Source organism: Oryctolagus cuniculus, chromosome 6 (assembly GCF_964237555.1).
Source record: "Oryctolagus cuniculus chromosome 6, mOryCun1.1, whole genome shotgun sequence".
Lineage (NCBI taxonomy): Eukaryota > Metazoa > Chordata > Mammalia > Lagomorpha > Leporidae > Oryctolagus > Oryctolagus cuniculus.
The window spans coordinates 150,964,382-150,992,119 of NC_091437.1; the positions used below are offsets into that span (position 1 = coordinate 150,964,382).

The 27,738-nt window shown below is 47.7% G+C and overlaps 1 protein-coding gene across 3 annotated transcripts in view; it reads left to right on the top strand.

Moving 5' to 3' along the window:
- Window positions 1–26,819, top strand: part of NSMCE2 (NSE2 (MMS21) homolog, SMC5-SMC6 complex SUMO ligase) — a 249,982-nt gene extending 223,163 nt beyond the window's left edge. For all 3 annotated transcript variants that reach the window (XM_002710541.5, XM_008255900.3, XM_070075483.1), the window contains 3 exons: window positions 15,533–15,633; window positions 15,980–16,086; window positions 26,472–26,819. In XM_002710541.5, the coding sequence (XP_002710587.2) occupies window positions 15,533–15,633; window positions 15,980–16,086; window positions 26,472–26,589 (326 nt within the window). In that variant the 3' untranslated portion in view covers window positions 26,590–26,819. The remainder of the gene's footprint in view (window positions 1–15,532; window positions 15,634–15,979; window positions 16,087–26,471) is intronic.
- Window positions 26,820–27,738: the final 919 nt, after the last annotated feature.

Here is a 27,738-nt window from a genome sequence, read left to right on the forward strand (position 1 = left end):
CAGTCAAGAACTATTTTCTTCTCACCAGCAAACAATAGATTTGAAGGTACTGTGTTTGTCTTCCCTAGATGTCAGTTGAGAAAAATAAAGAAAAAAAGCCTATTTTCTAGAGAAGTTCTTGAAAATATTTCTCCTACAACCAGATCAACAAAACACACAACTTTCTTCCTGCAGGATTTCCCAAAGACCCCCTCAGCTTGCATTTTCTTCTCGCTGTTCTATTAGAAAAGCCATCTTCCAATTGCACTTGAGAATAACAAATCCTGTTTGTTCTCATAGCTGTGTAGAAACAGCTATTGCATCAACATTCCCAGGCAGAGTGAAAAGCCAGTGGTCCTTTCTGAATTCCATCAGCAGTGGCAACAGACATAGTATCAGAACCTCAGAAGCGATGCAGAGAAAGACTGAGAAATCAAGTTAGCAATTATATAGTTAACACTGCCCAAGATGAAAGCCTGCATTATAAAGTCCGGGGTGTTGTAAACTCTCCTTCACTTTTGAATCTGCCTGCAGGCTGTCTCTCCTTTCAAAATACAGTATCTGTTGTCAGTGGTAGATTTTAAATGAAATTTATTGCAGGAGTAATACTCGTAAATATAGTGTGGATGATGAAAATGAGTGTTTATGGAAAAGGCTTTCTGATAAGGGCAGGCTCCGGCCATCACAACGTTTTAGCTATCCTAGGATCTAAATTCAGACCAAAGGTTTTTAAAGGATTCCCTGAAAAACTAATGATAGCTCTCGCCCTCGATTCACAGTTGACATAAAGGGCAGGGATGAGCAGACAGGCTGGGGAGAGAACTCAGTACCTTGTCACAAGATGCAACTCACCCCCAAGAAATCTGGTCCAAACTGTGGGTAATGCACGTGTGGAGAGCACGCGCTTTCAAAGGCAGTGTGACACCACCTGGCTGCAGAGTGCCATGTCCTTCCTGTGGGCCACCTTGTGTCACGTCCACTCCCAGCCTCACAGTTCTCCAGATGCACCTGCCCTCTCTTGCCCCCGGGATGAGGCGTGAACTCCCCCACGCTGCTGGAAATGGTCTCTGTCCCCCAGGAATCCCTGCGGAAGCTCATAGAACTCCACCCTTGTATCGTTATGGCACTTTCTGTTCCAACACCACCGACAGTCCTTTGTCTGGGGGACTCTGCTGTTTACCTTGGTGTATGCGAGACCTACCAAGCGTAACAGTCACTCAGCTCATGGTGGGGTGGGTGGATAGGTGGGTAGAAGAGAAATCAATCAGGCAAGCTCCTGTGTAGCTTATATTTTAGGAGGCATTGAAATAATAAGAATCCTGAGCAAATATCAAGTAACATCAGAAAGCGTGCCTTTTTAGGTGCTTTTATCATCCAGCCTATTGTAATGCTGTAACAGGACAGTCCTACATATTGCTGGAGTGGCTGCCTTGAAACCCCTCAGCTGACAACCTGCTCTTCCTGCCTCCTTTTGCTTGGGGTGGCCTCCCAGTACCACTGTCCCTCCCACGGGCACCCTGAGAAGCCTCTGGGAGCCCTCTTGCCCCTTGGGCTCAATTCCCTCCTGGAACAGTCAGTCTCTTGTCTGTTTCAAGCCATCCTCTGGGCCTGGGAAGTAGTAGGGGGTCAGCAGACATTGGCTAACTGAAAGTGGCATGAATCATACCTTGGGCTCCTAAATGAGGAAGAGAAAATAAATTTTCTTTAAATTTCACTCCCGATCCCAGGAAACCATAAGCCTCCACCATCTTTTAATACAACGTGAAGTTTGCCTGTGTGTTTAAGGCTATAAGTTTCAGTTGCGCAACCGCTGCAAGAATGCTACCAGACCGTCATTGTGAAACTTGGTTAAAACTTGAAAGCTGGCGCTTCTTACCATTTACTAACAACACTAGTCAAGTTTAATTCCCATCTTTGGAGTAATTCTGGAAAACGAAGGAACTGAATTCACCCTGAAAAAGGAGAGAAGTGAGCCTGTGCCTCTCTCATCTGTAAATGTGTTGTCAACCGAAGCCCATTGGACTGTATTTTCTTCTCTTCACTTGTCCTTGCCTTGCCATTTTGAGCTTCTTAGATGTTGAATCATATTTTTGGAATGAAACAGTCACAAGCTTTTTTATCATTAGCCATTTTACCATTTAATTTAGAAGAAAGAACAGAATGATAAAATTAGATACAAGAGGCCTCTGTGTGTCATCAAGTAACCTAGTCTACTTTTGGTAGCAAAAAATAAATTCTCTTTAAATAATTGCCAGCTCGTTTTGAACCAGCTCCGTCCAGATAGATGAATGGCCTGCAGTCTGTGTGAACAGGATGAGAAACTCATCCCTCCCCCTCAGAGTTTCTTCCAACAATTAAAATTTTCCTTTTCTTAATTTCATCCCATTGCTCCTAATTATGACCCCTATAATTAGTGTGCTAATTACATCCCCTGCATAATTTCTCTGCCTCCTTGATGTTCACTCTTGATTTATTTTTAGCCTGAGTCTTTTATTGGCTCCCGAATTCCCTGCTTACCTATTCCTTCTCTGGCTTCCCGGCTCCATGCCTCAACCTGAGAGAGAGCCTTCCCCAGTTGGTTTGACCAGTCGCCTCTCTGCAGTTTGCTTTGCTTTTATCTTAAAAGAATTTGTAACTGAGGAAGATCCTAGTCAGAGGGACTGGGGAGCTCTAACATGGCTTTGGCCTTGTGCAATGCTGTGGGGGTGGCAGGTGTACTCATTACTCGGGGCCGGCTCTCTGTCTACTCACTGCATGGTCCAAATTAGCTAGGGTAGAGGTTTGCCTGGAAGTGAACAGCATCATCTTCGTTCTGTCTTCAAAAAGGTAGTGATTTGGGATCTTCTTGTTTCCCTGTAGTGTCCATAAAATAAACTCAGAAAGTCCTGTCCTTTGCTGCTCTCGTTTCCTTTGTCCTTGCGCCCTGCTTACTCGTGCATGCTTTCACGGACATTCCTGCCATCTTCTGGACTCATGCATTCTGTAGAGCTGGGCTGCCGATCAAGATCAAGGTCCGCCCTCTCAGAAACTGCTTCCAGAGTCCACCTTTAGTTGTTTTTGTGTCTGCCTTCCTCCATTTACTACATTTTTCCTCTGATGAGGGCGGATGAGGGCAAAGCATTTTATCTCATCTCCACACCATCCTAATAAGACAGAGAAGAAAGGGATAGCCCACAGGAAAAGCTGCAGCTCTCCCCCAAGCTCAGGTAGCACCATGGGGTACCTGGGCCTAGAATGAGCCCCCTGGCCAGAAGTCCATACTTGCATGAAGCGCTGGAACTCTTGTCCCCGGGGGTCGCACAGCACCCCTTCGCTCTACAGAAGAACTCAAGAGTCAACAGAACCAAGGTGAAGCCACCCAGGACCCCTCCAGACTGGATTCCATGTCCTGACACTGAGCCCCTGGCACCTGCCGCTCCCAGGGAGCTAGTGATGAGAAAAACTGTTGGCTGCCTTTGAGAGGCTTCCTGGCTAGTGGTGGAAACAGCAGCCTACAAAGATGAATTGAGTGATGTGTTAGGCGTCCCAAGGTGGACGGGAGGGGGGAATCCCTGGAGACCCCCGAGGAGGGGGTTTGCCCAGAAGAAGACACAGACCTTGGTGAAATGCACTCTGGGGCCGCTTCTGACCTCTCTGCCTTTCCATGTAGCACGGCCTAGGCTCACTGACATTCCAGTCCCTGGGTATTCTGCATCTCCCTCCCTGTCATCAGGCTCACCAGAATTGTCCCCTGCTCTGGAATGAGTGAGCACTCAATGAGCAAGAAAATCTGTCCTTGACATCGCTGGGTGTGGGCAAGGAAAAGAGTGAATGTTCCATGCTAAGCATGTTTGAGCATATTGTCGGGCACCACGAATGTCAGGAAGGAGGAAGTTTTAGAAGTGTGATTTCTTCATGTTTACAAAACGAACCAAATGACTCAGATCTATTGTACACATTCACAAGGGCTGTGTCCTAAGCTGATCCCAGCTTTGAAGTCATGTGTCTTCCTTTACATGCAGGGAAAGTGGAGGAGGGGGACAGGGCCAAGGAAGCAGGGCTTGGGGACAAGGACGTCAGGGCCTTTTGTCTGTGGAGCGTTTTCTTGGGATCTGCACTATTAAAGATTCCCTCATCCTTTGCCCTGTCCCTCCCTCCTTCCCTTCCTTCCCTGTCTCTGTCTCGTTCTCTCTCTCTCTTCCATTTCATTTCTTCCTTCCACTGAGCAGGATTTTTTGGGTGTGTTTTCGGTTAGGCTAACTTCACACAAGGCCCTGAAAACTGAAAACAGATGCCAGTGTAGACCAGAGTGTGGGTTCATGACTCTTGGATGGTCCAGTAGCCCTGACCTGATTGGCCCTGACCACTTGGCCCGGCTCTGGATCCGGGTTACATTTTGGGTGGCTTTGCGGACATTGTTGTTGACAGGATTGTTAAGCCTCACTACACTCGAACCCTCAGGCTCTGACCTTTTAAAATTTCTTCCATATTGAATATACTTTAGGGATTGTTCTCCTGACTTTTTTTTTAAGATTGATTTATTTATTTTAAAGGCAGAGTTACAGAGAGAGGAAGAAACAGAGAGAAAGAGAAAGAGAGAAATCTCCCATTTGCTGGTTCACTCCTCAAATGGCTGCAATGGATAAGCCTGGGCTATGCCAAAACCAGGAGCCTGGAACTCCATCCAGGTTCCCCATCTGAGTGACAGGCACCCAAGCACTTGGGTCATCTTCCAGTGCTTTCCCAGGCACATTAACAGGGGGCTGGATTGGAAAAGGAGCAGCCGGGATTCAAACCAGTGCCCAAATGGGATGCTGGTGCCTCAGGTGGAGGCTTTACCTGTTATGCCATAATGCTGGCCCCTGACTTTTTTTTTTTTTAACTACCATGAAGAATAATTTTTAAATGGATCAAAAATAAATCTTGATATCCTTTATCAGATGCATGTAAAAAGATAAAATAAGCATGTTTAATTAATCCTAAGATTCTGTGGCATTTTGTAATTACTATGCTTAGCAAATCCCATGGGACACGGTTTTTTATTAAACCCAGGGTCAGGGGGAGGAGACATGCGCAGGTCACGGAGGTCATGCTGAGGACCGCAGGTAGCGCTGGCGAATGTGACCAGCCCTGCCCTGCCCTGCCCTGCCCTGCCCTCACTCAGCGTCACAGGTGCCGCCTCCTTCACTTTGCCCCAGAGGAGAGAGACTTAGTGGGTCCTTGCCTTGTATCCTCTGAGGAATAAAATGTGCCATTTACTGTGAGAAGCTTTACAAAACAAATGGCATTAGAGTAGCTCTTCCTGTGTTTCCAATCTTACATTCTGTGCAGGTGTTCATTATTATTTTGTCTGGAGCTCTGAAATTAGACAAGCCAGAAGAGACCGTGGAAATTAAGCCACAATGCATTGTCTTTTAGGGGATCAGAGAAGTTTGAAATGTTACAGCTCTTGTTAGGATGCTACATCCAAAGTATATCAGAGATTGAAATGGTGTCACAGCCCCTTTCTCACCCAAAATTGAAGCGTTGCAATTTTTAAGTTGAGCAATGATAAATCTTGAAGTTCCTTTTTTTATTTTTGCTGTTCTGATCTCTGTTCTTTATTTCGTCATTTGTTTCAGTTTGACAAATTAAACAAATCCATCCATCTCCATTGCCATAAATAGGCAACCCAACTCACTAAATACAGAAATATATGTAGTCTCATGGAGAGTATTAGATATAACAAGTTCACATTAAATGATTATTCTTTAAAAATCGCAGAATTTTTCTTGATTCCTCTACTAACACTTAACCTAAACAGTGTTTATGTCATCTAGAAGTGATGGACCACAACATTTTCTTTCAATCTGTATTCTGTATATTTTTTTGTTTTAATTTGAGAGATGCAGAAAGAGAGCAGAGAGGGAAAAGGGAGGGAGGAGAGAGACCAGGAGATGGAGAAGAGGTGACAGACAGAAAGTTTTCATCCGCTTGTTCACTCCCCAAATGTCCCCAGCAGCCAGGAGCTGGGAACTCAACTCCAGCTTCCCAAATGGGTAACAGGAGCTTGTTAGTTGAGCCACCATTGCTGTCTCCCAGGATCTGCATTGGCAGACAGCTGGAGCCAGGAATTGACCCAGACACTCTGGAGTGGGGGTCATAGGCATCTTAACCACTAAGATAAACACCTGCTCCCTCTATACACCATTTTTAAATATTGATTAATCATAGTGCACATGCAGCTTTAATTTTTCACTCATGTCATAACATAAGCATTTTCCCATGTTGAAGATTGTTTTTAAAAACTATCAGATTTTGAGTGGTGATAGCACTGTTCACTTAAATTCCCTATCAGATATCTAGATCTCTCCAGTGCTTGTTATAAAAACTGCTGTAAGTGAATATCACTACATATATACACTCCTTCCTTGATAAGCTCAACAAACATAAAACAATTTGCACATTTTTGATAATGATTATTGTACTTTCCAGTGGTCACTGGTGATTTGGGGCAAGGGAGTAAAATCAGCAATTATATAAAGCTATAACATGGGTAGATTATTTCTTGGAATATAACCTTCATCATCTCACTTTTGAGCACTTCGCTTTTGTACAGAAGTGGAACAGAAATATACAGTGGTGTGGCCCAGACTCTGTCACAAGGCCCCCCTTCTGGAAAATTCACATCATAGTTAGATCGAAGACCCACATGTCTTCCTCTAAAACTCTTGCCTTCCAGTCTTTACATTTACATCTTCTTGTGGCGGTCACTTTATATTTGACAGCATTCAAAGCATTGTCAGTTCACCAGTCGCCCATGGGCTGAGCGCCTGTTAATTTACTGCACTTTGCCTGGCTCTCTGAGAACATGGAGATGGGTGAGACTGAGTTCCTTTTCTTGAGGAATCCAGAGTGGGTAGGGAAGACAGAGAAGGAGACAGATGAACACAGAAGGCTGTACCGGTACTGTAGAGGCTGAAGGAGGCCTCACCTCTGCTTGGAACTTCAGTCTTGAAGTCTTGAAGGGTAGCCAGAGATGGCAAGGGGGAAGGAGCGGACCGCATAGCAGGACAAACTTGAATGAACTGTGCCTGGTTTGGGACAAATACATGGGGCATGGGCTATTGAGATGCTAGTGGTAGGGGACAAGGACACTCTGGGCTGACTGATGGAGAGTTTCATTATGCTCAGAATGCCATGGGTGTAGAAAGGTGACTAGCCATCATAGCAGAAGTGGAGTGGAGAGACTGAGGCAGAGGGAGGAGCAGTTAACTCTCTGTGATGACCTAAACAGGAAACACTGGGGTATGAGTTGGGATACCAGCAGTGAGAATAAAGAGGAAGAGACAGAATCAAGATAGGTCAGAGAGAGAGAATGTACAGGTGTGAGAGCAAGTTGCGTGTACTGCCTTGGGTACCTGAATAGGTACTTGCAGTCCTCTAAAATAAGAAAGCAGAAGAAAATAAGCTCAAATGGGCTTTCTTATCTTCTGATCTTTGCTCGCTTCAAACTTCACTGTAAATCTAAATAATTGAGGCTTGTAGGCCTCCCAGTGCTTTCTAATCAGATTTTTCCTATTATGTGATTTTCTAGTTAATTGTCCAGAACAAAGAAATAGAATGTATGCATTAGATTTCCTGCTTCTGCTAGGTGACCTGGAGATGGTAATGGTCATTAAACCTTCTCTTTTAATATGTCTTTTTAAGACGTATTATGTCCAAGTACTCAGTGTGAGGGTACAATTTTCAGCACTTAGTGGCTTAAAACGGAAGCTGTATAACCAGATCTCACCTGATTCATTTTTGCCCCACCGGCTAAATATATTGGGTGATGGTTTTAAAAACTCTCATATTTTGACAGTGTTTAATGGGAGAAGACACAGAATGTCAGCTGAGGACAAAGGACGCATCTCAGCATGATAATGCAAACGGGTATGTTCCGTCCCATTAAAATGTCAACTCATGTGGAGGAAATAAGCTGAAATTCCTCGTTCAGTTTACTTTCAAGATCTCTCAAGGAGCATGTCGAAAGAGCTGGGGAAGGGAAAGAAGACAGCACATTGAAGACGGTGGTGGTGCTGGGTCCGCTAAGTGTGACCTCGCTGTGCCCTGGTGCATGGAGGAGCTCACCCCTTCAGAATCCTAGGTCGGTCTGTCTTGCCGGTTCTCTTTGCTGATTGCATAGCGCATCGTTTCTGTTTACTAGAGCGTGTCTGTTGGCAGGTGCCCACTGTGAGAACTTCGAGGAATGATAATCATAATCACAACACTGAAGGGACTTGCAGTTTGCCAGGCACCATACTAGGAACTGCTCATTTGTTAACTCATGTAATCCTCATATAGCCCTATGAAGAAGGGACCATTGTTAGCTCTACAGCTGGGGAGACTGAGTCAGAGAAAGGCAGAGTAAGCTTTTCTAGGAGCGCCCGGCTGGCCGGGTGATGGAACTGGGCATTCCCCAGTGGGCTGTTTCCAGATCCCGTATTCTGAAATGCTGTGAGTCTCGTTGCTGGAAAGCCCTGCCCTGTTCTTATCAGACCTCCCTGGAAAGCCTGGCTTAGTCATCCTGGTCTCTAGGAGGTGCACCTTCACTCCTCACCTCACCTTCGGAGATACCTTTGTACTTTGAACAAAACATCAGTTATTCATTGCAGAGGATGTTAAATACGCACATTTCTATCTCTGTTTCCCACCAGACCCAACCGTAGTCCTCGTCATATCCACACCTGGCATTTGGTGTAGTGCTTGGCACAGAGCAGGTATTCGGTAAATGCAAACCAAGTTGCCTTGGCTTGACTTGAACACGCAGTGTATCCGGAAAAGAGACTCCATTTATATGAAGTACTTGAATAAGGAGGAAGTTTAAGGCGCAGGGAATGTTGCAGACAACAGATGTTGTGGGATTTCAAAGACAGCATATTGAACGTGGGGTTGGGATGAATCAGGTTGAACTGGATTGGTCTGATTGGTTAGAGACAGCTTCTGCAAGTACATAGCCGACGAAATGAGGATAGATAACAACTAAGAGAAGAAGAGGAAGAACATTGATGAGAATGTTGGTGGGAGGTAATGGTAAATGAACTGCTCACGTGTTAGGAGGCAGCGGAGTTGTATCAGAACAGGTAGATTGAAAGATCTCTTCATTGACCCAGATCAGCCATCAGCTCCTCCGAGAGGCCTGTTCCTTCTGGAGACCTTCTGTTACGTAGTAATAACATTTATGAGGTCCTTATGTTCCAGCCATTGTTGATTACATCATATTAACTCAACCTGTGTTTGTGGAATTTTGCCATCCTGCGATGGATGAAACTTCTAGGAAGCCTTGAATTGTGTGCACCCTGTCTGAACATAATCAGAATCCTAATTAGCCAATGCCAGGGAGTGCTGGAAACTAGGATTCAGTTTCCTCGAGGGAAAGGAAGTGGCAACATGGCCCGGCCAGACAACTGGCATTCAGGGCAGACCACCAGTCAGGCCCAGGAAGAAATGGAGAGACGAAGCTGGCCACCAACAGTACCACAGAGTGGACCTCAAAACGGAACACACACACACACAGAGCTCTTCATTCCAAGCCAAGGAGACGGAGCCTGCTGACAGTCTTCCCCTTCCATTTAGCATGTGAGATGCAGCTGAGTCCACAGCAGGGCCATTGCAGCCCCCGCTGTAGGTTGCTGGGAGGGGAAACAGGTCAGGAGCTGGCACAGACACGTGTACATGCACCAGGACTATGGGCTGCCAACGTGGAATCACTGTGATTTTGCTGGGTGGCCCCCACATCTCCCGTGCATCTGTGCAACTTCCGCAAAGATGCTGCCCTAGCATAGTGCAAGCAAAGTGATCTGGGCAGTCTAAGAAGCATTCCAGGCCAGCAACCAATGTTTGTAAAGTAGCTCCTTCATCGGCTGCTGCTTAAGAGAAGAGAGCTTTCAGAAAAATGTTCAGGCTTAATTGAAAAAGCACATAGCAATCAACTTTTATTCCCAGCTGGCAGAAAACCTTCTTAAGTGGTAGCCAAATTTGGGATGCCTGAAGACAGACAAATGACTAACACCAGGGCTGTGTGTGGCCAGGAGCAAATGTCTTTTCTGACCACAAGACCATGTCTGGATGCTCCTTTGTAATTACCACACGGCCTACTGTAATCGTAAGACTTATATTTACTTCCTGCCTTTGACATGTAATTCAGGGTCCAGGGCTGCACCCCGCACAAACGTGAAGCTCTCTGTTCCAGTCCTCAGTGTGTGAGGCTCTGCGGGTGTGTGCATGTGTGTAGCCGCGACTGTGAAATCAGTTGTGTCTAATCTTGTGAAAAATAGGGGCCACTCTCGCCTTGTTGGACAAAACCCCTCACTAACCAGATGTTGACTGGACACCTACTAACTACCTGCCAAGGACTATTTGAGACTCATCAGAGAATAAGACAACAACGAATCTTCTGTCCTGAAAGAAAGGACAGGGGAAGGAAGGCAGACAGATAAGAAAATGGTGTTTACGGATGTGTGCTGTGCCAGGGGCCAAAGCAGGGTGACGTCATAGAGAAAGTCTGGTGGCATCTTGAGCTCGGGACATCAGAGGAGACCTCGCCAAGATGACATTTAAGCCGACTTCTAAAATGACAAGGAGCAGGCTAAGCCCCGAGCAGCAGGAGGAAACAGTGTAGGCTGGCTAGTTAGTGTGAAGACCCAACGTAGGAAGGGGCTTCGCAGCCTAGGAAGCTGCCAAAGCCATCGTGTCTTCGCGCGGTTTGAGACGGGGAGAGGGACTGGGCGGTCGCACAGGGCTGTGGAGAACACCGTAGGAGCATGCAGGGACAGGGGTGGGGGCGCTTGCTGAGCACTGACAGCAGCGAGGAGGCTCCCGCAGGGGTCTGGGCTGGCGGCAGGGGTGACTTGGACCAGGGGCTGGTCTCAGAGTGTGGTTTACAACCACAGCCAACAGAACTCGCCAGTGGCGTGGATGTGAGGAATGACGGAAAGGCTATGATGGAGGATGAGCCCCAGCTTGCAGCTTTGCTCAGCGCGGGGGCTGGTGACCGAGACGAGGAGGGCTGAAGGCAGCGCCATGTGCCTCGTCCCCGGCAGTCCCAGCTGACGAACCGTGAACCCACACGCGTCTCGGGGCTTCACATCGCTGGGGCGGATTCGTAGTCTTTCAGATAGATAACTGTAAGCATTTCCGTGGTTTCTCCTTCCCTTTGGTGTTCTCTACGACACACACACACACAACTCACATTCAAATGACCTAACTCCTTCCCTGCTCCACCCTTGAGTGCTCTGTAAATTTTAGCTGTCGTCCAGGCTTCTCTCCTTGGTCCTGGCCTTGGCCACCCAGGGACTGGGCATCTGGAGTGAGGTGTGGGTCTGAGCTGTTGAACTTTGACAGCTGTCGTGTGCCTCTAAGAGTTTACCCCATATATGGTTTGACTAGTTTGCTTGTTGTTATTTTTTTCATAATCAGACAATTTTCTGATCTCTTAAATCAAACTAATTTAATCTCTTTTTTCTTCATGAGAAGACTGATATTTTCCACATTTGCCCTAAAGATATTATGGGCCTCAGTTCTCTTGTCTATAATGGGAGTAGCAATGTAGTCATCCTTCATTGTTATTTTATGAAGATTAAATGAAATAATACATAAAAAATAGCTAGCACAGTAGCTGCTATCCAAGGGTACTTCAAAAATTTCCTGAAAAATGTAATTAAAAGAAAATTTTATTTCTGTGCAAAACATTTGAAATCCATTCATATGAGAAGCATTCGAAAAAAGCTCATGATAAACATGTAGTATGAAAAATGTATGTGGCTTTCAATGTTTTTGTACCAAAATAAACTTAGCTTTTAATCCCATTTCTCCATGAACTTTTTGAAACACATTCAAATAGCATTCAGTAAACCAGGGTACTAGTACTATCCCGGAAAAAAATATTCAGGGCCAGAGGAGCTCTCAGAACCAATACACTGAGTGTAGCAGTCAAATGAACCAGTCCACGAAAACAGAGCAACACTTTTATTTATTAAATCCCTGGAGGACTTTGACAAAACCTATAATTTCTTTGGATCTCAATTTTCTCAGGTAAATGAGAGACTTAGGATAAATAACCTCAGTTTTAAAACATCTGCGAGTCTCCGGGATGGTCTATATTTTTCTCTCCAGTCTTCCTCTTACGAAACTTTTCATAGAGTTTTGCCTTTGGGTCAACTAAATCAGTGTAAGTGATATTTATTGTCAGATCTGACCTTTTGTTAGCACACTGTAGAGTCCCAACTTTAATATCACTTTCTATAAATACAGATGGCGGGTGGGGAAACGTTCTGTCTCCAGCGAAGTGGAGCTATGGAGAACCTTTCTCTTCTCAGTCTCTCAGTCTGTGGGCGATTACTCATGGCTGGCACTCTTCCTGGGTCTCACTTTTGCTACCTTCTCCTTTCGTGATCACTGGTGCTGGTCGCCACCTCCGATCTCAGAGTTCCCCACTCAGCCTTCCCTGGCGGTTTGCCTCGCATCTGAGTTATGCTTTCTTGCTTCCTCTACCTTTTGAAATGTAAAAATAGAAGATGACAAGCAAACCCCCAGTCTTTCACATTGGCTGAACTCTGTTATTCATCTAACAGATTTTTCTGGTGAATTCCACGGCATAAAATCTACAGTTAGAAATCTACCATCAGTTCAAAATACACCCTGGGAGGAATTGACAAAGAACTCCTGGGATTTTGACTATCAAACACAGGATGAGGAATGTGGGGCAGCTGCCGACAGGAGGAGGCTTTGGGAAGTGAGTCCGGGAGATAGCAGGGCTCCCAGCTGGCCCTGGCATTTTCTCCTTACCCTCTGTGGTGAGCAGTCACTCGGTTGATAGGACTCTTGGAGGGCCCTGACTCCTGTTCTGTGAACACCAAAGACAAGTCCTTGGAGGCCTGAAGACCCATCACAAAGGTCCCTGTTATCTCCAGGGACCCCACCCCGCATCACAGCAAACGTACTAAGATATGGCAACCCCCACATGGGGAAAGGTTTTGAAAATATTTTTACAGTTTTGCTTTGGAAGGAGGTGGGCTGTAAGTAACTGATCTCATTTGTAATTGATTATGAGTTGCTCAGTAATTATCTCAGCGTACTCTGAAATGCTTGTTAAGTTAAAAAATAAATCCAGCCGACATATTGCTTCCAAATGAAATATGTTTTGTGGACAAATCAACAGTTGATGAAGTTAAGCTAACATTGATTAATTTCAACTTTATGGTTATCCTCTTTTGAAACCAATAAATGGTTCTCACGGACTCGGATATTTTCATAGGTTCCTGAGAAGCTGGCAAGCCCTGGGCACTGTACCTTAGTGCCCAGTGATGGGAAGTGTTCTTCCTGGGAAGTCATAAGCCCTGCGGTTTTCATTCTTGCCTTCTCTGGGGAATGAGAGCTGTTGGGAGGACAGCGAGCTGGCATAGAAACAGCACTAGTCTAGGAGCAGCAGGTGAACCCAAACGAAAGACTGTAATTGGAGACAGAATCCTGGCTTCCAGCTGTTAAATCACTGAGTAGCCTTGACTGGCACTCTGTGGCCTTCTTCTTACCCACAGTGGTATCTTCGCAGATCAACACACCATCTGGCCTGGGTGGAGGCCCAAAGCCATTAGTTCTATGGAACTGAAAGTTTTGCAAAACCGTCTGAACCAGAAGACAAGAATTTCCCTCTTGCACAAAAAGAAAAGTAAATTTTTATGTCTTTATAATTTCACCAAAAGGATAGAAGGAAGGGAAAGGAGAAGAGAATAAAGAAAGGAAAAAGAGGGGAAGGAAAGAAGGACTATGCCATCAATACTGGTATTTTAAAAAACTATTGATCTATGCAGATGACAAGTATGCCTTCTGCAAAAAGAGGGCTAGGCATTTGGCATAGCTGTTGGAGTGCCCGGTTCAAGTCCTGGCTCCTACATTTCCAATCCAGCTTCCTGCTAATGCGCGCTTGGGGAGGCAGCCAGTGATCGCTCAAGTACTTGAGTCCCTGCCACCCACATGAAAGACCTGGATGGAGCTCTTAGGCTCATGACTTTGTCTTGCACCAACCCTACTGTTGCTGTTGCATGCATTTGAGCAGTGAACCAGCTGATGGAAGATATCTGTCTGTTGCTCTCTCACTTGGTCTCCGCCTTTCAAATGAAGTGAATATAAATAATTTTTTAAAAAACCTTTAGGGGCTGGCATCATGACATAGCAGGGTAAGCCACTGCCTGCCATGCCAGCATCCAAAATAGGCATTAGTTCAAGTCTCAGCTGCTTCCCTTCCTAACCAGTTCCTTGCTAATGGTCTGGGAAAAGCAATGGAAGATGTCCCAAATGCTTGGGCCCCTGCTGCCCATAGGGAAGACCTGGATGAAACTCTAGGCTCCTGGCTTCAGCCTGGCCCAGCCCTGGCTGTTGGGGCCATCTGGGGAGTGAACCAGCAGATGGAAGATCTCTCTGTGTCTCTTCCTGTCTCTCCATAACTCTGACTTTCAAATAAATTTTAGGGGAAAAAAATGTTAAGGCTTTTATATGATACTAACTCCTACTGTCTCCTTCAAAAATCGTCTGTCATCTCCTTTTCCCTAAGTGAGGGGAAAGCGCAATTTAATGAAAAGAAGAAGCAGACAGTGCCATGTTCAAAGCCAGCACTACCACTCATCCTCCAGCAGTTCTCAAAACGTGACCAGGGAACCCCTAGAGTTCTCCAAGAGCCTTTTCAGGGCAGCTGTCAAGTCAGAACTGCTCTCATAATAACATGAGGTCATTTGCCTTTTTCATTCTCATTCTTTCCATGGGTGAATTTTCCCAGAAGCTGTAGGACATGTGATATTGTGGCCAATTAAGTGCATGCACAAATATCAAAATCCAACTGTCTTCTGTCAAGCCAAGCATTAAAGGTACTTAGAAAAACTGTGAAGCAGGGCCACTCTTCTCACTTGGGACAAGGGGTGGACAGGATGGTTTCTGGAAAATATGCTAACTTTTAATTCTTACAAAATATCTGTTACCATGTAAAGGGATTTTATTTTTTAAATAAATTAATACATAGTTTTTAATTCTTCAGTTTTAATATCTATCATTGGTAAATATAATTCACATGAAAAAAGTTCTTTGGAGATCCTCATTAATACCCAGAAATATGAAAGGGTTTAAGCCTACGAGCCACACACCACACACATTACCTAATAGCAGGTACCACTTAGCACTTCCTTGTGCCAGGAGCGGTGCAGAAGCACACCACCTTCTGTGTCCCTTCCTCATGTTTGCGGCTAGCTCAGGGTCTCAGAGCAGGACGGGAGGGAGCTAACCAGGTCCCCCAGTTCACACTCTGGATTACCAGACAGTATCTCCAAAAGTTAATTCTCTGTGGCTTTGAAGAGTATTTTTACTGCTCTGAGCCTCAGTTTCCTTAGCAGGAATGGGCAGAATCCTGTGCCTTGCAGAGTTCTCTCGAGAGCAGAACAATTCCGAGGCCTCCAGGGGCCTCGCACAGAGACTCATGCCACGTAGAGCCCACTGTCCTTCCATTCCTTCCGCATCTGTGGGGTGAAGGCAGGCCGAGGAGGCTCACCCGCTCCTCCTTTCCCTCTAGATGGTCTTCAGGCGGACAGAGAGGCCGACGGAACAGAAGGAGTGGACGAAGACATGATCGTGACCCAGAGTCAGACCAACTTCATCTGCCCCATTACGCAGGTACTGGTTCCTCTTTCCACCCCTGTCAGAGAAGCAGTTGGCTTCCCAGGGGCAAAATGGTTCCTGCTGGCTTTCTGGTTTGATTTCACATTTGGAGTTAAGGCGGGAGAAAAGATAAGTGATGCAGACTAAGGCATATACAGGGCAGGCTTTCCTTCCAGCATACCCTGAAGGATCTAGGGAAAAGTTCATGGCCAATGACACTGGTGCCCCGGTTTCCCTGCTTGTCCTTATCTTAAGCCTCATAGTTACCTAAGGCCATGAGAAAGCCCAGGACTAGGGGAAAGAGAGCTACTGGAAATTGATCGTTATCATTCCTGAAAGCCTAATGTCTCCTTGATTGCAGTTGGAAATGAAGAAGCCAGTGAAAAACAAAGTGTGCGGCCACACCTACGAAGAGGAAGCCATTGTTCGCATGATTGAGTCCAAGCACAGGCGGAAGAAAAAGGCCTGGTGAGTTGACGCGGGAGCGGAAGCGGGGCCTCCGCGGTGGGCAGCCAGGGCCGCTGTGCCAGAGGTCAGGCCAGAGGAAGAGACACTCAGTGTCTGCCCGAGATCACATTCGCCTCCCGGACAGTGTAAACATGGAAGCTGACTTTCTGGAAAAACCATTCAGCTGGGAAAGATTAGCAATCTGTTCAGGAAAAGCCGAAGGAACTCCAGCCACACCTTGAAACAGAAGGAAAAAGGTTGGATTGAATTCTAATCATGAGATTATAGGAGTTTTATGAATGTGTGCAATTAAAAACCTAGCCTGAAGAACATAAAGGAGAACTGTAAGACTCAAATGTGCCCTCTCTTTGTATATACACTTCCCCAAACAAGAGGGAATGTAAGTTGTTTTAAGGCTTGTTTTGTTTCGTTTTGCTTTCTGCAATACAGCTAATTTGCTTTAAAAGTATTTTAAGGGGACCGCCGCTGTGGCACAGCAGGTAAAGCTGCCACCAACAATGCCGGCATCCCACATGGGTGCTGGTTTGAGACCCGGCTGCTCCATTTCCGATCCAGCTCTCTGCTATGGCCTGGGAAAGCAGTAAATGATGGCCCAAGTGCTTGGGCCCCTGCACCCACGTGGGAGACTTGGAAGAAGCTCCTTATGCCTGGCTTCAGCCTGGCCCAGCCTCGGCCTTTGGGGCCATCTGGGGAGTGAACCAGCAGATGGAAGATTCTCTCTCTGTGTGTCTCTGTCTCTCTCTCTCTCACTCTGCCTTTCAAATAAATAAAATAAGTTTTGAAAAATTATTTTAAGTAGACACTCTAAGATGACAAGTCACATCCCCTGGCCTTGATGAATCCCATTTTATTATCAGGGGGTACTTGCCACATATTTAATTATTTAACTAACTTCCTAAAAGATTCAAGTAAACTCATGGGTGACTGATCAGTGAGGTTTATTTTAATGGAGGTTCTGAGGAATCTTTCGTGTGTTTATTCCCTCCCCAAGATCTCAAAGGACTGTGGCTCTGATTCTGTATTAACATAGAACTCTGAGTGAGCTAGACTGGCTCCGGCTTGGACTCAGTTCGGCATCTCTTGTGCGCTTATCACAGGTTTGTCTTTGCCGCAGGAATGGAATGGCAGGTGTGACCAGGTCTCAAGAGCTTTTTGATAACAGTCCCTTTGATGTGTGGTTTGTCTCTGTCGCCCAGAAATTCGCTGTTCCAGACCTCGAGTTGGAATTCCCCACCACTCCCTAGAGATTGGATATTTGGAGGCTGTAGGTATCTTAATGGTCATTCAGTCAGGTAATTTACCCTGTTTATTCTAGAAGAATAATGGTTTTGCAGCCTCGTGGTTGCAAACTCTAGCCTACATCATTCGCACGTTTTGATCTGTTTGGAGTTCCCACTTCGTAGTTGAAATGTCTCCTCCCTGCTGAACCTGTCCTCTCCTCTGTGATTATAATTTTCTGTTGTTTCTGGACTTCCAGATCTCTTTTGCAATGAACTTTTTTCTGTGTTCGTTCTCTGAAAAGCCAAAATATTGTTAACATGATTGCTAAAAACAGATATTCCTAGATAGATTTATTTGCTAGCTCTTCTTACTCCAAGTTTGTGACGTCCCCCTGTAGTCAAATAAGGAAAAGGCAGGTACTGTTACAAAGCGCATTCCTCCCCACAAGGACAAGGATATGTGCCAGTGACTCCCAGAATAGACATCCTGCCTAGTTCGATCTCCTTTATTTGTTTTTATTTATTTAAAGAGAGAGTGGAGGCCTGCACTGTGGGCTGTGGCATAGCAGGTAAAGCCGCCACCTGCAGTGCCGGCATCCCATATGGGCACAGTTTGAGACCCAGCTGCTCCACTCCAATCCAGCTCTCTGCTGTGGCCTGGGAAAGCAGCAGAAGCTAGCCCAAGTCCTTGGGCCCCTGCACTCACGTGGGAAACCCAGAAGAAGCTCCTGGCTCCTGGTTTTGTATCAGCCCAGCTCAGGCTGTTGCAGCCATTTAGGGAGTAAACCGGCAGATAGAAGATCTCTCTGCCTCTGCCTCTCTCTAACTCTGCCTTCCAAATGAATGAATGAATGAATGTGCTCTTCCATCCTCTGGTTCACTCCCCCAAATGCCTGCAACAACGGGCTGGGCCATGCCACAGCTAGGAGCCCAGAACTCAATCTGGGTCCTCGGCATGGGTAGCAGGGACTCACGTACTTGAGCTATCAGCGCTGCCTCCCAAGGCACATGAGCAGGAAGCTGGAATTGGAAGCAGAGTTGGGAATCAAACCCAGACGCTCTGAGAAGGTGTGCAGGCATCCGAAGCAGCACCTTAACTGCCATGCCGAATGCCCACACCTGGATCTTTGTAAGTACGTATTTTGACTTTCTAATCAGCCTTTGCCTTTTTTTGAATAGTACATGATATTTGCAAGTACATGAGCTCTCCTTTAGAGAAGTTGGTTGGTTGGTTTTTGCTGCCATGCTTCCCTAACTGGAGTATGTAAAACTCTGCAAATTCTCCAAGCTTAATCATAACAACCATTAGATCTAAGTGGGAAAAGTCTGGGAGGTCTACAGAGAAAGTAGTATTTGTAGCTGGCCTTGAAAAATGGGAATGATCTCAGAGAATGGTGAACAAGAATCTTTGAGCCAAGAGCTTAGCTCATTCAGACCCTTCTATTTGGTTTCCAGTAGATACGGTTGTAGTTACTGTGTATTAGAGGAAGAGTGAGAGGATGCTGCGGATAATATGAATGAGGAAGTGGTATAAAGATTCACGATAGAGGCCATTAAATATTGTGATTTCATTAGTCTCCTCCTCCATGGGGGTCTTCACAATGTTGATCAAAGTATATATTATGAAAAAGAAACTTGCCCGGATTTCAAGTATTTTTTCCACCAAGTAAACTTTTCTTTTAATTCTGTTTTTCCATGAACTTTTTGAAGTACCGTCATGTAAACTGATGGCAGTAGTTGTCGTTGTAGTGATTTATTCAAAATTTAAATAAGATAGCTGTGAAGTATTCCAGGTCCTTGGCACACAGTAAGATTCAGTAGACATTATCCCCAGTGTCCCCATCCTCACCATTCTTACTGCCGTTACTCGGTAGGTGTGGGAGGCACTGCAAGGTTTTCAAGGAGTGAGGGGAGCCCACCTGGAATTGAGGCAGTTACTCCAGTAGCAATGCAAGGGATGGATTCAAAAGGCAGGAGGAAGAAAGGTCAAGTAGGATGCTCCCGCAGCAGGCCAAGTTATAGCTAAGGAGACCCGAGACTGGGCAAGAGTACCTGTGGCATTACACCTGCCGGAACTTGGCATCGGAGTATAGGGGAGTGGAAGAGGTGAAGGCCATTTTCAATCTGAGCGTCTAGAAGAAGGAGGGTTGCCAGCTGTCAGTTGTCCTACAGAGAGGAACACGTTTAGAAGGGATTTTGAGAGCTTTGTTCAGGTCATGCTGAGTTTGAGGTCCTGCCGTACAGCCATTTGGAATTGTCCAGGAAGCACAGAAAGTGTAGGTGTTGAACTCGGGAGAGGACTCTGAGTCAGCAACATTGACCATGAGGTTTTTAGTGGTGCAGGCAGCCAAATCCAGTCACCACCATCACAGACAGAGCTCTGGAATGGTTGGGATTGCCAGGGCAGAGTCAGCAAGACAAAGCCTTGACCTGGCTCTGAGCTCTGTGGCTCTAGGGCCCTGCTCGCGTGATGTCCACAGCACCCGACACAGAGCCTGATATCAGCCCTCAGAAAAGCATCTTGTTCAGTCGGAAAAGCAGTCGGAACCGTGCCAGGAGCTGGAAGGAGTGGTGGGGGGCTGAGTTCAGGGGAGCCATGGGCAGGTGGGGCCAGGCCTGGAGGATATCACACCTTCTTTAGGACTTACTTCAGAACTTTCTTTCTTTTTTTTTTTTTATAAGGCATACTCTCTTCTTAAATTTTTAAAATTAATTAATTAATTTGAAAGGCAGAGTTACAGAGGCAGAGAGAGAGAGAGAGGTCTTCTATCTGCTGGTTCACTCTCTGGATGGCCACAATAGCCAGAGCTGTGCCAATTCAAAGTCAGGAGCCAGGAGCTTCTTCCGGGTCTCCCACGTGGGTGCAGGGGCCCAAGCACTTGGTCCATCTTCTGCTGCTTTCCCAGGCCACGGCAGGGAGCTGGTTCGGAAGTAGAGCAGCTGGAACTCGAACCAGCGCCCATAGGGGATACCTGCACTAAAGGTGGCAGCTTTACCTGCTATGCCACAGTGCCGGCCCCTTAAAGTTTTCCTTTTTTAATTTGTTAGAAAACAGATGCTGGAGTTGTGGCATAGCAGATTAAGCCACTGCCTGCAATGCTGGTATCCCATATGGGCACTGATTTGCATCCCAGCTACTCCACGTCCGATCCAGCTCCCAGCTAATGGTCTAGAAAAGCAGCAGCAGAGGGCCCAAGTGTTTGGGCTCCTGCACCCACGTGAGAGACTTGGAAGAAGCTCCTTATGCCTGGCTTCAGCCTGGCCCAGTCCTGGCCATGGTAATCATTTTGGGAGTGAACTAGCCGATGGAAGAGCTCTCTCTCGCTCTCTCTCGCTCTATCACCCTGAATTTCAAATAAATCTTTAAAAATAAGTGGGAGAGAGAGAGAGAAACAGAGCATTCCTGTCTGCTGGTTCACTCCCCAAATGCCCACAACAGCTGGGATGGGGCAAGGCTAAAGTCAAGAACCAGAAACTCCCGTCAGGTCTCCCGTGTGAGTGGCAGGGATCCAGCCACCTCTGCTCCCTCAGGGTGCACCCTGGCAAGAAGCTGGAGTCTGGAGTGGATTCAGGACCCGAGCCCAGCACTCCAGTACAGGACGCAGACATCCCAACCGCAAGACGGAATGCCCACCCCCACTCCAGTTTCTCATTAAGCATGAAGCGGTGTAGTTTCCCACAGTGCGTGTTAAAGTGGTGAGCCGTTCTGGGTTTCTTTTGTTTAAAAATATCTGTGACACATCCAGTTGGAGACATCTGCTTTCTTCCTCCTCCTACATTGTTCTGAATATGTTTTGTTAGACTGGAGTTCCAGGTACACGGTGTGACTGGGCACTGTCTGAATTTTCCTATGCATGGTCAGTTCCTGGGAAGGCCTCCGTCTACTGGCTTGAGTCAGAATAATATTGTCAAGAAGTTAACCCTAACCAACTACAGTAGTTAGAATAATTTCCTAAAATATGTCTCTTAATAAAAAGACTAGAATCTTAGAAATAAAACTGCCTTACAGTATTCATAGTCATATCCACTTTTATCACAGTCCTTTTTTATAAATTTTTTTTTGACATTTTATTTAAGGACAGGAACTAGGGGTGGATATTTGACACAGCAGTTAAGTCTCCACTTGGGACAGCTGTAATGGAGTTCAAGTACTTGCTCCTCTGCTTCCAATCCATCTTCCTGCTAACGTGGACCCTGGGAGGTGGCAGCGGTGGCTCAAGTACTTGTGTCCCTGCCACCCACGGGAGAGGGCTGGATTGAGGTCTGGGCTCGTGGCTTTGGCCTGACCATTGCAGGCATTTGGGGAGTGAAGCAGCAAATGTAAACTGTCTATATCTCTGTGTGTCTGTGTGTGTTTATGTGTGTGTGTCTCTCTTCTTTCAAATAAAATGAAAAAAAAATTTTAAAGAACAAAACCTTTTCTTGGAAATAGTGTATTTCAAAAAAAACAGTATATTTCAGAGCAGGAAGAGTAAAGTTAAATGGAATAGAAATGTGTTGTTCAACAGCAGAGAATTCCAGCGTTGTGCCGGGAGTTCCTGTTTCACCATTGATGAACTGTTAGTCTCGGTTTCTCCACCTGGAAAGGAGAAATAGCAGCATCCTCCCAGAGCATTTCGGGAACCCGGCGAGCGGTAGGGAATTCCACTCTGGCCTGGACCAGCAGACGTCTTGGCGGTGGAGCAGCGCAGGATGCGGGAGAAAGCTCCTGGCGGAGTCCAGACGCTGAGCAAACAGCTGAAGGACCGGGAGCTTACCTCACCGCCTGGTGACCCATTATTTCTGACTCAGAGGGAGGCACATAGAGCTCCTCACTGTGTTTGGGTATGACTGGAATCCACCCCGCTCTGATTGCCGGAGGTAGCCATACACCTCCTTTGTGGAGCTCGTGGACTGAGCCTTGGGATTTTGAGACCCAGATCCAGCAACTTCTGGACTCGGAATCCGTCCCTTGAGCCGATGCTGAGACCTGGGTTCACTGTGTCCTGGTGGGACGCCCTGAGACCCAGTTTGATTGGTTCAGCAGACTCCTTTGCGCTTGTCCCAAGCCACCAGGGACTGCCGTGCCCCGTCTGTGACCCCAGTCTGGGAGCCTGCCTCTCCTGCGAGGCCTGCAGGTCTGACTGACTGCTGCACAGCGATGACAAGAGCTGTGGCTGGGTGGAGCCCTGCCCGGCCTGCTCTCCAGGGTGTCGTGGGGATTACCCCTAATCCTTCCGCACAGCCGTGTCTCTCCGGAGGAGTGCCCTGATTCAGTGCCGTGGCATCGTGGCCTTTCTTGTCCTTTTTAGTTAGAAACTTGGGTCTGATTGTTCGAGGTAGAGTGAGTAACGAGTTCTCCCCCGGGCTCCTGCATCCTCCTCTTCTCCCAGAAGTCTCCCCTGTCACTTCCCTTGGCGTCCCCAAGGCATGCCAACGTGGTCGGTGGGGCTGGCCTTCTCTGCGTGCTTCCTGGGAGCAGAGGTGGACTGTGGAGCAGAGCTGGTGCCTGTGGGATCTGAAGCAAGCAGTCGGCCCTCGGCACCAGGGGCCCACTTGACCTCCCAATGGCCCTGCGCTCTACCTTCGACTTTTTAGAGGGACAGACTGGGGCCCAGAGAATTATTTCACATGCCTGGGTTGTCACAGCCCTTTCTCGTTCTTCCACCAGTGTTCCTGTCATTGGGCCATCTGGCTCCCTGTGGGAGCTGTCTGTCCCCGGAGCCTGTGGCCTAAGTGAGCTGGGACATCTTTGTTGGACACAGATCAGCCCAGGCTGCAGCTTGCTAAAAGGAGTACAGATGCTTGCTGTGTACCAAGTGATGTGGTTAATTCCGTCTGACATCCTCAGAATGGGCTTGGGGACTGACCAAAGCCTCTGATGTCACCAGGAAGTCCTCCCCGCCCCACTCTCCACTTCCCTGTCCGATGCTTATTCACTGTCTGGCTGTGGGAGTTCAAGACTTCGCTCTCTGGGGTGGGGAGAAGGGGAGGCCTGGCAGTCAGAAGTGGATGCTGGCTGGGCTGGTGCATCAGGAGACGGTCATTCCAGCAACCTGCTGGGAACTGCATTTCACACCGTGGAAGCTGACGTGATGAGAACTGCCTTTTCTTCCCTTTTTATTGTTTAAGATTTATTTATGTATCTGTCTACGTATTTGAAAGCCAGAGTTGCAGAGCAAGAATGGAGAGACAAAGAGAGCTCGTCCATCTTCTGCTTCACTTTCCAAATGGCCACAATGGCCAAGCCTGGGCCAGGCTGAAACCAGGAGCTCAGAACCCCATCTGGGTAGCAGGGGCCGAGGTACTTGGGTCGTCCTCTGCTGCCTTCCCAGGTGCATTAGCAGGGAGCTGGATCAGAACTGGAGCAGCCGGGTCTGGAACCAGCGCTCATATAGGATGCCAGTGTCGCAGGTGGTGGCTTAACCCGCTGCACGACACCATCGGCATCCAAGGATGACCTTTTCTGAAGTCGCGAAAGTATCCATCGCCTCTTGGTAATCTCAGCTGTTTGCTTTTGTGCTTAAAGAAATAATTCACTTTGAGACTCCAGAATGTAGGTGGACAGGCTAGATAAACTGCAAATTTTCAAATCACTGTAGAACATTTCTGAAGCCTTACCCTCTTAATGCAAAGCCGCATCATCAAAATGGTGTGTACCTGGGCCACTTCACCCTGATCCTCTCCCCTGTAATTATCTTCCTGTAATTAGGATCTGACACATGTACCTGACACATATGCATATCGGCATTTTTAAAGTAAGTATTAATGCTTGATGGCATTACATAGGTTAGTGGCCTTCTTGTATAGACTCCTTGATCCAGGGGCCAGTGTTGTGGTGCAAAGATTGAGCCATTGCCTGCAGTGCCAGATCCCATAGGAGCAACTGCCACCCGTGCGAGGGACCCGGATGAAACTTCTAGCTCCTGACTTCAGCCTGGCCCAGCCTCTGCTGTTGTGGCCATTTGGGGAGAGAACCAGCAGACAGAAGATCTCTGTCTCTGTCTCCCTGTAACCCTGCCTCTCAAATAAATAAATAAATCTTTAAAGACGCCTTCATCCAGAGATCAGGGCCAAGAAAAACTTTCTCTTTCATGCTGAACCGTTGGGCTGCCTACCACTAGACCAATTAGAGCTCCAGTGATGAGCTTTCTTCCCCTTTTGCTTTGTAACTTTTGTCATATACTTGTTGGTCTTGGTCTTAATATCCCAGTACTTTTAGGCGAGGTGCCTCGGATCAGTGGGTCTGAGCTCTGTGGGGACAGGAACGATATATTTGTCTGTTGTAGTCATAGGCTTGAGACCTAGGCCAGGGCCAGTCACATAGAAGGATGAAATGAGTCCATGATGTGTTGGGGATACATGAGATACAGATAGGGCAGGGACTTGAAAACTTCTCGGCCAAATGATGATCAGAGAGCGAATGACAGTCACAGGACATGAACATTATTGAGCCCCGTGCTCTCCTCATTTGAATCAGGAAACAGGGGCTCAGAGGGTCATAGGAGTTGCCTGTGGCCTCAGCTAGCAAGCAGATGGTAGAGGGAGAATTCAGATCTAGGTCAAACACGGGCTGCACAGCACTGGCAAAATCTGCTTCGCATTGCGAAGAAATCAGGTGACTTCATCCAACCCACCGTCTTCAGAGGAGACCGAATCTAAACCGACTCTGCCTTGAGTTCCGCCCCCTCTCAGCGTGACTCACGCCGATTTCCTCAGCCACAGCCTCCCCGCTGGTCCCCGGCTGCCCACTCCGTGTCTGCGCTGGGAGGCCTGGTGGGCCTGTGGCTCCACGTGACTCCCCGTCTCAGGAAGGGCGCCCCCAGTGGCCCGGCTGCTTCCCTCTTTCCTTTTCCTCCCGCGTCCCCTCTGCTACATGGCTGCCCACTGTTCGCACCTTCAGCCACCTGGATTCCTGCAGGATTCCACCTGGCCTCCTTGCCTTGTGTTCTCCCTTCGTCATCCGGAGTGTCGTGTGCCACATGTGAGCCGAATCAAAACCGCCCAGGGAGTTCTCTTCAGATTTGCAGTGAAGCCCGAAGCCCCACTCGTGTTCTCACCCGATTCCCCGAAGCCTCGGGGCCTTGGCCTTCGCCCCACAGCGCCAGTCCACCTCCCTGGCTTCTCCACTCGCTGCTGCTCAGCCTGGCCACAGGCAGTCTTGTTCCCACACCCCCGGCTGCGCTCTGTCCAACAGACCTCAGGGAGGCCTGGCTCACCTGGCCCCCAGTGCTCTCCCCCTTGACCTGGCCCTGTTGCCTCCATAACACCAGTGTGGCCGGAACTCATAGCGAACAATTGTGAGTTACTTAGTGGTTGCCTGGCTACCCCATTGGACGGTATGTCCCAGGAAAGACACTGCGCGTGCATAGCGTGTGTCCCCAATCCCTGGACAGGGCCTGGCTCAAGCAGGCATTCAGCAATAAAGGAATCCTGATTTATAATGCATGCTCCTTTATTGTCCCCCCTTTCTTTCTTTAAGAGTTATTTATATTTATTTGGAAGGCAGAGTTACAGAGAGGCAGAGAGGTTTTCCATCCACTGGTTCACTACCCAGAGGGCCACATGGTGAGGGCTGTGCCGGACCAAAGCCAGGAGCCAGGAGTTTCTTCTAGGTCTCCCATGAGGTATCAGGCCCAAGCACTTGGGCCATCTTCTGCTGCTTTCCCAGGTGCATTAACAGGGAGCTGGATCAGAAGTGGAGCAACCAGGACTCGAACTGGCACCCATATGGGATGCCGGCATTGTAGGCGGCAGCTTAACCCGCTGTGCCAGACTGTTGACCCTCTTGTGCATGAATTTGAATGGAGTTTGTGCTTAAGGCATCAAAATTCAGTGCACTGAGGTAGCGTTTGGGTTGGCAGTGAAGATACCCAAGGCCATGGCCCACAGTGCAGTGCCTGGGTTCCACTCCCAGCACCAGCTCCTGGTTCCAGCTTCCTGCTGATGCAAACCCTGGGAAGCAGTGGTGAGGCCCAAGCCGTGGGGTTCCTGGCACCTACATGGGAGTTCCCAGCCCCCAGCTGCAGCCCCCGGGCAGCTCCTGCCAGCATGGACCCTTGTGGAGTGAACCAAGAGCTGGCCTCTCTTTCCCTCTCTCTGGCTCTCTGCCTCACTCATACATAAATAAGTAATATTTTTTAAAAATGTTCAACGGACTGACTTGATTTTCTTTCTCCCTCTCAGCTGCCCTAAAATTGGCTGCAGCCACACAGATATAAGGATGTCGGACCTCATCCAGGACGAAGCCCTCAGGAGGGCAATTGAGAGCCACAACAAGAAGAGGCACCGGCATTCGGAGTAAGAAAAGGCCTCCGCCCGCGGGGTCCGCGGCGCCTCGCACGCCAGCCGCCCGCTCAGAGCCCTGCTTCTCGGGGCAGCGAGGGACCGGCCGCGCGGCATCCTTCGGGGTACAACTTGGTTTTAAGTGTGATTGAAAGCAATTTTTAAAGTTCCCCCAGTAACAATGCAAACACATTGTATACTGTTTATTTTTAAGAGCTGTGTAATTTTGAATAAAGCCTTGATTATCTACGGTGGGTCCCACCTGTCCGCCTCATGGTGCGTGTACGTTGTTCCAGGGGCTCAGCTTGTCTGTTTCTGATGCTTTAGAGCAGCTTAGAATTGTTCAGGAATGTCTTTCAAGTGATGTTTGCGATGCGAGTGTACAGCACAGAGCATCTCCTGTCGCTGCGGCAATACAGGCGTTACGTCATGACGCGGCACCAGTTGACTTTCCTGTATTTATTTCTTCTTTTGGGGGCTTTCCTTTGTCATGCCGAATGGCATGGGATTCGCTTCCCCACGCAGTGAGACTTTGCGCACAGCCCGCACAGGGCCTTACGTGTCGTCGGAAGCCACCACATCCTGGGTGCTCGGTGACTCTCTGTAGATGACCCTGCCCCCTGGGTCATCACGTCCAGGTGCAGACTGGAGAGTCCCTGGACTTCTGGCCAGCCTGGTCATGGAATTGAGCATCTTCCAACTGTGAGTGTTTCTAACGGTGCCAAGAATGCCAAGCTGTTGACTCCCATAGCAACCATACTATTTCTGGCTTATCAACCATACTATTTAAGTCACCCACATGAAGCCCATACTGACGTCACTGGGAAACCGAGAAGAGCTAATGATGGCTAACGTGTGTTGAGTACTCTGTACCAGGTGCCATTCTAAGTGCTTTACGTGTATATTAACTCCTGCTGTCTTCACAGCCAGGTGAGAGAGGGACAGTTAATTATTCCCACTTTACAGATAAGAAAAACAAGTCACGGAGCAGTGAAGTAGCCCCTGGAAAGTCATAGCACTTAGAAGTGGCTGAGAGGCCGGTGCTGTGGCACAGTGGGTTAAAGCCTTAGTCTGCAGCGCTGCCATTCCATACGGTCGCCGGTTCAAGTCCTGGCTGCTCCACTTCCGATCCAGCTCTCTGCTCTGGCCAGGGAAAGCAGTAGAAGAT